Source organism: Acanthaster planci, linkage group LG18 (genome assembly GCF_054643075.1).
Source record: "Acanthaster planci isolate LZ-2023a linkage group LG18, COTS_SCS, whole genome shotgun sequence".
NCBI classification, from domain to species: domain Eukaryota; kingdom Metazoa; phylum Echinodermata; class Asteroidea; order Valvatida; family Acanthasteridae; genus Acanthaster; species Acanthaster planci.
Genome location: NC_141794.1, coordinates 9,254,948 through 9,263,560, shown reverse-complemented (window position 1 = coordinate 9,263,560; position 8,613 = coordinate 9,254,948). Strand labels below are relative to the sequence as shown.

Below are 8,613 nucleotides of genomic sequence, written 5' to 3'. Positions count from 1 at the left end.
ACTTCCAATAAGCACATATAAGTAGGTAGTGCTGTTGAAGTTTTCAAGAGCAACCCATTATATTGCTCATGAATACACTGCTCAGTTTCAGGTAACTTCATGCACAACATCAGGTTTTCAACAAGTTCAATTAACACATATACACATACAAGTTGAATTTAAGTCTATTTTGAGCTCTAAGTTTCTCACAGTTAACTTATGACCAGAGATGAATTCAATGGGTTTGCCAATCCACCAAATACATATCAAGATTATGTTGCAAGTCCACAAGTGATTCTGCTTTTCTATTTGATAACAATCATAAAATATCTTCCATTTTTTTTAAAACATTCTTTCTGGTAATTGAAGATTCTGCAAAAAATGCACAGGTACCGCAGCTCAGTTGCCTGAAGCATCTGCCACAGCAAAGATGAGGATGTAAGGTCCAGGTTTGGGAGTGAAAGGCAAACCCCCAAATGATAATCCAAGGGAGAACAAATTAGGAAGGGACTAGATACCTAGGTGGGATTCAAACCAAGGTTCTTAAAGCGCCAATACACAAACTGACTCCATACTGTTTTGCAAACAGGGATCGGGCTAGACTGAAAAAAGGAGGTAACATCTTTATTTCTGATGGCATCAGCTATTTGAGATTGGAGAACCTGGAATTCTGTGGTAACAATAGTCAGACAATATAAAAAAAACTGCACATGCACCGGTAAGATACTGTCTTCACCAGACTATAATCTAGGAGTCACTTAGTCCTCAAGAATTCCCTCTGAAAATTACATGTAGAACTGATCAATACAAGCTATGTGTAAACCAAGAAAATAAATGAGTAGCCTAAACCAGAATACATGGGGACAGCTGTACCGTACACGGAAAAACCTATATTCACACTTGACTTTCAAAAGATGAACTTAGTCAAAACAACTTTGAGCTTCTCTATGGCACTATCAAACAATGAGTTTTAACCAACATAAAAACCTTCTAGTAGTAGCTGTTAGAAACCTATCAACATTGCTACCCTAAATCCAGCATAGAACTTATTGCTTCTGTAACTTCTATGTATCTGAAAACCTTTGTGTATAGACGTGTGCAGAAAGTTACTGAATCATGCAGCGTACAATACAGTTGATGAAGCTCATGTCTAAAACCAGATAGAGGTTGCTAAGTGCTTACATAAAATAGTCACTTGGTTTTCTATAGCACACATAATTGTATTTTGTTCAATACATAAAACAAAAATTGGGCAGGAAATAAATGTATGAAAAGCAAAGACACAAAAAAGCAACAAAGGAATAGATATAGTGAGATCTTAGCAAAACTCATCACAACAAACTTTCCAGTAATTCAAGTCTCTTTAGACGTGGAATCCACTAAATCTAAATTGATGCTGGCACGTTAAAACACCGTACAGCTGCTGTAGAGCAAAAGTGAGTTTCATTCCAGTTTACATAGCCATATCATGGCTAACCTTCTCAAGACTGAGACTGTGTGTGAATAGATGCCAATATGAAGGGTGAAACTATTACAAGCTGATGTACAGTATACCTATGGTGCATACACCTTGTTAAAAGTCCACTTTTAACCCTAAGAGAACCGCTGGGGCAGAACCCCCTGCCTCAGCTTCTAGATTTGCTCTGATACAGTACATCACTGCTGCATTTGTTTTCCTGTTTTGAGCCTTCTAATGTCTTGCAATTGATTTGAGTTACACCATTTTCACAAAATGGCTGTTTTCCCTAACAGTGGTTGGTCAGCCACAAATGTCACCTTTTCCCACTGACGTGCCCAATGCATGAGGACCTGACACTATCATGTGAAGCTGTGAACTACAAACGACCTTATCACCAAATTTCTATGTTGGATTGAACTGAAACTTCACAGATGTCCTTTTTAATAGTGTCCTTACCCACATACCAAGTTTCAGCCGAATCCCTAAGGGGAGAGAGGTTTGAAATTTAAGTTTGTGTAGGGAGAGGATAGGTACATGTAGCTCTTGTTAGTACGACCAATGGAATACTATGTCCCTCTGTGATAACACAACTTCAGTATGGTAATTTCTTCTTCCAATCCTTTTTGGTCGGTGTATCACAATATTCTGATGGGATCAAACCAGAAAATCAAAAACGTAACTTTGTTTTGACTTGGGTTGCATGGCATCACTTCCTCCAACACACACAAACAAGAGTCCCTTCAAATTAACCACACTTTTTGACTCCTGACAGTAACAAAACTGCAAACTATTCTCTCACACAGTGCCCTTTCTTCACAAGTCAGTAAAAACTCAAGAACCGAATGATTCTTGAGATAAAGGAGTTCTGCTAAGATTGCACTGCACAGTGGCACAAGATGCATCGGCTACAAGCGGGTAGAGTGTTTACAATTTACATCATACTGCCTCCACCCCCACTGGGGTCACACTGTAACAACCGGACAATAGAGGGATCACTCTTAGCGCCTTCCACAAACTCTGACAGTGAGAGCTTGCCGTCCATGTTCTTGTCCATCTGGCGAAAGATCTTGTCCGTACGCTTCTCTGGAGTGGACTCATCCTCTGGCATTTTCATGACTGTTCCTACCATTTTGTAGATAGCCTGTGATTCCAAATTTGAGAAAGGAAAGTTGTGGGGTGAGAAGAAAGAATTAATGGGTATGTCAAATACCAAAAAACGTCCTGTGACATGTGCGACAATTTGGCAAGTTCTAATGCACGTTCCACAGAGCCCAAGAATAATTTCATCAGGTGATTGGTGAAGTGCAACTTTTTTACCTGCCACCAAATGAAATTATTCCTTTCAATGCACAAATGTGAAACACTGTTTGTTTTCAACTAATGTTGAATAAATAAAGAACCCCTTTTGAAGGAGGGTACATATTTCAATGGGTGAATTCCACTTTGCAGAGCTGTTGCGCCAAGACAAAAAAACAGTTGTCTATATTAACTAGATGACCAAATGGAAACCTAGCAGAAATGTGATTCAAAGAAAGAATGGTACACCGAAGGGTAGAAACTTAGGATTTTCTGGCCCCCATTAGTCCAATAACCTGGGTCATCCTGATAAAAATCAGGGATCATAGTTGAAAATGTCACATGCAGAAATTTGGCATGTTGGGATCAGAAGTTAAGTCAGATTTGCATTTACTGCCCCTATAAACTGGTATGCTAACTGTCTGTATGGTTCATGTCACCTCACCTCAACAATTTCCAACATTTCTCCCCTTGAAATGTAGCCGTTACCATCCAGGTCATACATACTGAAGGCCCATTTCAGCTTCTGTTCCAACTTCCCCCGTGATGTCACGCTAAGCGCGATGATGAACTCACGGAAGTCAATTGTCTCATCGTTGTTGACGTCAAATGTGCGGAATACGTGCTCGGCAAACTTGGAGGCATCGCCATAGGGGAAAAAGTTACCGTAGATTTTCTTGAATTCTGCAACACTTAGGTGGCCACTGGGACAATCTGAAAACAAAAACATCCGTAAGTTTATTTAAACCTGGTTCAACTAAATTCTGGAATGATCTTTTGACAAAGTAAGACAGGTAGACTTTGGCATATGATAGAGCTTGAGTTATTGACATCTAAATTTCTTCACAACATCCAAACTTCTGCTTCTGTGAGTCACTGGCATATGTCACAAGTCACTCATGGTTGAAAAGTTTGCATTACCAATCCAGAATCTTAGGTTCAAGTCTCAAGCCAGTATACTGTTAACTGTAACTGCCCCGTCCCTCTAGGCAGCGATACAGCCCCAATCCTTTGAAATCCTCAAACTGCCCTTGCGGAAAAATTGGATGCGGCATCAATCCTCGAAACTCTCTAGATATTTCTTGAATATATTTATGTTCAATGGAGGGGTGACCACAGCTTCAATCCTTCAAAATCCTCCAGCAATTGCTCTCATGTTAATGCAGTGTGAATGGTATCCTGGAGCAAGCTGTATGGATGATTATATGTACATGTATAATTTAGGCATAAATAAATTTATGCATGGTGGAGCATAAACCATACATGTACATGTACAAGGTCTAACCAAAGACCTTGCTACAATATATCTCTTACAATCAGCAATAAAATTGTGCCATACAGCCTCAATCCTCTGAAATCTTCAAAATTGCCCAGTGGATTTTGGAAGATTGAGAATGGTTAGGGTTAATAAAAGCGTGTCTAACAGGCTTTTGCAACAGATTTCATGCCAAGTTGTTTTTGTGACTGTCTGCTGGTCAAATGACATTGTGGCTGAGTCTGGGAAAATTTATTTGTGCCTGTGGCTATGGCTTTTTACTGCAGCACACTAAAGGTAAACCACAAAGCAAAAGTCACAGTGTGGATAATTTCCTTGGTATCAAGGAAATTACCTACCTTTCAGAAAGCCCTTGTACCACTCCTGTAGTTCACTCTCATTAAACTCTGTGTGTTGCCTCAAATCTTGCAGCACCTCTGGCTTGAGTTTACTGTTCTGCTTGCCCATTGCTGTGTCTTCTGTGACTGCCAAGGGCTAGGCACTGGAGAGAGTACCAAGTGTGCACTGGTCAATCTAAAATGAGAAAAAAACAAGGATGGCACAGACCATTACAGTAACAGATGTCATATCACACCCTCTAATCATTCTGCCATTGGTCATCAATGCACAGGGAGATTTTTGCCCTGATGAACCATACAGGCAAATCAGTCAGCTGTAGAGAGCCCCACTAACCTCCTGGTTACATATGTACCATGTAACAAAGAATTTACACTGCAGGTACATGTACATTGTGGTAAGCAGGAAAGTATGGCAAACACATACATTGGCAGGTAGTAATATCAAATTCACATTTGGTTAATGTCACTAAATTGTCACACAACTTCATACTAACAATGAAACTGAATACTCTGCCAGATGTTGAAACTACAGTGGAAGAACACACAATGTGTACTCAGCAAGAACAATATCCCCTTTTCAAATAAAATACACCCAACTGAGTGTATCCATGTCCACTGTATTACAATACATGTATGTGGGTCATTCCATGAGGCTGGGGCACAATTTGTGATGGTGTCCTTGTTACATGGGTAACTTTTACCACCTGTCATGACCTGTAGAGACATGACCTGTAGAGTAGGTCATTTACTCTGTAAAAATAACATACACCTCTGCATTAAGCCTTGCAAGATAAATAGTTTGGAATCCACATGCACCGTAAAACCGTAGCTGTTCATTTTTACAGAACCCACGCAACAATGGACACAGTCACAAATTGTGCCTTAACCTCATGGAATGACCCACGTGCACAAGTAACACAATTATTTTCCAAACACCTTCAGATGCATACACTATCAGTAACCACACCAGCGTGAGTGGAGCATGGAGTAATGTAGTGTGTCTGTGTTCTGTATACCATGAGGCCGATGCACAACATTATTCCTTGTTCCAAGAGCCCGCAGGTGATATCGAATTTATCTTCAAGCAAACTTGATGAGCAGTAAAGATAGTAAAGGGGCCTATGTCCGCTTTACACTCACACCTTATGCACCACACTTCTGCAATTTTATCTAGGGAGCATTGGAATTGTTTGTGTTTTAGCTTATTTCAATAAAAACAATAACAGGGCTTACACTAAGAATGGAAATTGTTGGAATTGTAGGTGCAATTAAAGATATTTGACAATCGGCACGGGCAAACACACCACTTTTGAATCTACAGTCATGCGGACATGCGTTTGTTTTTAGTATAAAAATAGCACAGTACATGTACGTTGAGTTACATGTAGAACAGCATACTACACAGGGTGTGATATGAACCGTGCAATACAGTTATATACCATATCACACTGTTTATTACCATGGATCGACCAATCAGAATTGAGAGTTCAAGTTTGCTTGAAGATAATTTCTAGTGTGCTACCAGTACAGGTGTATGCCTTGTAACTAATAGTTTGTGACTTGAAATTAGTACATGTACCGATACATGTACACTGTGCATGTACTTATGCACAGTGTACATGTACGTACAGTGTTCGCTATGTACGTGTCCAACCAGAATTAACACCTAAATATTCTACCACTAAATGACAATGTATATAAAGTATGTACACAGATTTTCTAAGATACATATCATGTACTATAAAAACCCTAAATGGCCCGATGTTGCATGAGTGAAAGTGAAAATGTACACTGAGTGCATGCAATGCTTAGTCTGATTAGCATGTACATGTATGCTATAGTCAGGTTAATACTTGCATGTGAAGCCACTGTCTGGTGTTAAGCCAACCTGCTACCGGTACAAGTAAACTAAGAGACAGCACCGCCGGAGCACTACAGTACATGTACGATACTGTACAGTATCTACGACAATGGACAGAAGTGATGAGAACATAATGCAAGAGCTTATATGAACATGAACAAATAAGTACAAGAGCTTTCCAAGTCATAATTCTTATCATGACTAAAGCCCGGTTCATACTTCATGCGAAAGCCAATGCAAAGCGAGTTTCATGACATCAACAATTGAAGTTCCATTGTGACGTGTACCATGTCCCTGACAAATTCACATTTGCTTTCGCCTGAAGTATGAACCGCCTTGAGGCTGAATTTTACCTGCATGGGGAGAGGGTCTTCTTACATGTATATACATGTACGCCATGTAAAACCATATTGGATTTGAGTGGAAAGGGTTAGAAAGAACTCATCCAAAGGATCCAATTAACACAGAGATTTTAAACAGAATAAAAAGACCTTTACTGGTACACATATAAGTGTACATGCATGTACCGCTACATTTAGCCCCTCTTGCACACACAACCATTTTGACCAAAAAATCCTAAATAAATAAGAAAGACATACATGTGGGGCTTAAAATAAAAAGTACAGGTGTAGATATCTGTAGTTCCGACGGTACAAGTCGGAAGCATCAGAATATGAATGTGCAGCAGGAAGTTGACACACAAAATAAAGGATAAGACAATTAATTAATGGTGGAAAATGTAGCCACAAGAAGGCCTATAATGTACATGTACAAATTTAGATAGAACAGTTAATGGCCAGATACAGCCAAATCCTCATCCGATTACAGTACCATACACCGGTACACATTATCTTTGAAGGTGGTACATGTACATTAGTAATCACTTTAAGGTAATGTTGTGTGGAAACAGCTGCCTTTGTAGCTGGGAATATTTTTCCCTTGAGGGCGGAGCAGGCTACTACTTAGCCCTGTTTGTCTCTCATGTGGTCGGTCCCATGAGGGGTGCAGTCCACTAATTAATTCAAGTCAGAATCTCTCCCAGCTCATTAGCACGAATAAGTGCCTCTAATTTCTTTTGAAGAAGGAGACTGTTTTGCCCCCAAAACGGTGAGATTGTGTAAATCATTGTCAGGGTCAACTCCCTGGTTCTCTCGGCTTTCATCTAAGTGCAAAATGGATACAAAGGATGGTTGAAAAATGGTCCTACATGGAAGTACCCAAGAAAGTAGAGGGATGCCATTGGAAAACTGGCTGCATGCAGACTTCAGAGCTATATACATCACTTTGGGTGGGGGGATTTTTGTTTTGTGTGATTAATTAAAAATTAAAAAAAGAAGAAATTGAAAGATTCAGGACAAAATTACAACATGTTGGCATGCATGTTGCCCTGAACAATGCTGACTTAACTATTTTCAATGGGGCTTGATTTGGTGGACTGCACCCTAATGTAAAACATGACTCTAGAGATCCCTCTCTTGTGGAATGGGAGGAACCACAACTCCTCTGGCAAGGTATGGGAGGAACCACAACTCCTCTGGTAAGGTATGGGAGGAACCACAGCTCCTCTGGCAAGGTATGGGAGGAACCACAACTCCTCTGGCAAGGTATGGGAGGAACCACAACTCCTCTGGCAAGGTATGGGAGGAAACACAACTCCTCTGGCAAGGTATGGGAGGAAACACAAGTCCTCTGGTAAGGTATGGGAGGAACCACAAGTCCTCTGGCAAGGTATGGGAGGAACCACAACTCCTCTGGTAAGGTATGGGAGGAACCACAACTCCTCTGGCAAGGTATGGGAGGAACCACAACTCCTCTGGTAAGGTATGGGAGGAACCACAAGTCCTCTGGTAAGGTATGGAAGGAACCACAAGTCCTCTGGCAAGGTATGGGAGGAACCACAAGTCCTCTGGCAAGGTATGGGAGGAACCACAACTCCTCTGGTAAGGTATTGGAGGAACCACAAGTCCTCTGGCAAGGTACGGGAGGAACCACAAGTCCTCTGGCAAGGTATGGGAGGAACCACAAGTCCTCTGGCAAGGTATGGGAGGAACCACAAGTCCTCCTGCAAGGTATCGGAGGAACCACAACTCCTCTGGCAAGGTATGGGAGGAACCACAACTCCTCTGGCAAGGTATGGGAGGAACCACAACTCCTCTGGCAAGGTATCGGAGGAACCACAACTCCTCTGGCAAGGTATGGGAGGAACCACAACTCCTCTGGCAAGGTATGGGAGGAAACACAACTCCTCTGGCAAGGTATGGGAGGAAACACAAGTCCTCTGGTAAGGTATGGGAGGAACCACAAGTCCTCTGGCAAGGTATGGGAGGAACCACAACTCCTCTGGTAAGGTATGGGAGGAACCACAACTCCTCTGGCAAGGTATGGGAGGAACCACAACTCCTCT

At 41.2% G+C, this 8,613-nt stretch overlaps 1 protein-coding gene across 5 annotated transcripts in view; it reads right to left on the bottom strand.

Moving 5' to 3' along the window:
• Positions 1-1,716: 1,716 nt before the first annotated feature.
• The window catches only part of LOC110988594 (neurocalcin homolog), a 54,493-nt gene continuing 47,596 nt past the window's right edge, over positions 1,717-8,613 (bottom strand). For all 5 annotated transcript variants that reach the window (XM_022252280.2, XM_022252284.2, XM_087149023.1 and 2 more), the window contains 3 exons: positions 4,349-4,523; positions 3,180-3,448; positions 1,717-2,579 (listed from right to left, as the gene is read on the bottom strand). In XM_022252280.2, coding sequence (XP_022107972.1) covers positions 2,370-2,579; positions 3,180-3,448; positions 4,349-4,457 — 588 coding nt within the window. In that variant the 5' untranslated portion in view covers positions 4,458-4,523 and the 3' untranslated portion in view covers positions 1,717-2,369. The remainder of the gene's footprint in view (positions 2,580-3,179; positions 3,449-4,348; positions 4,524-8,613) is intronic.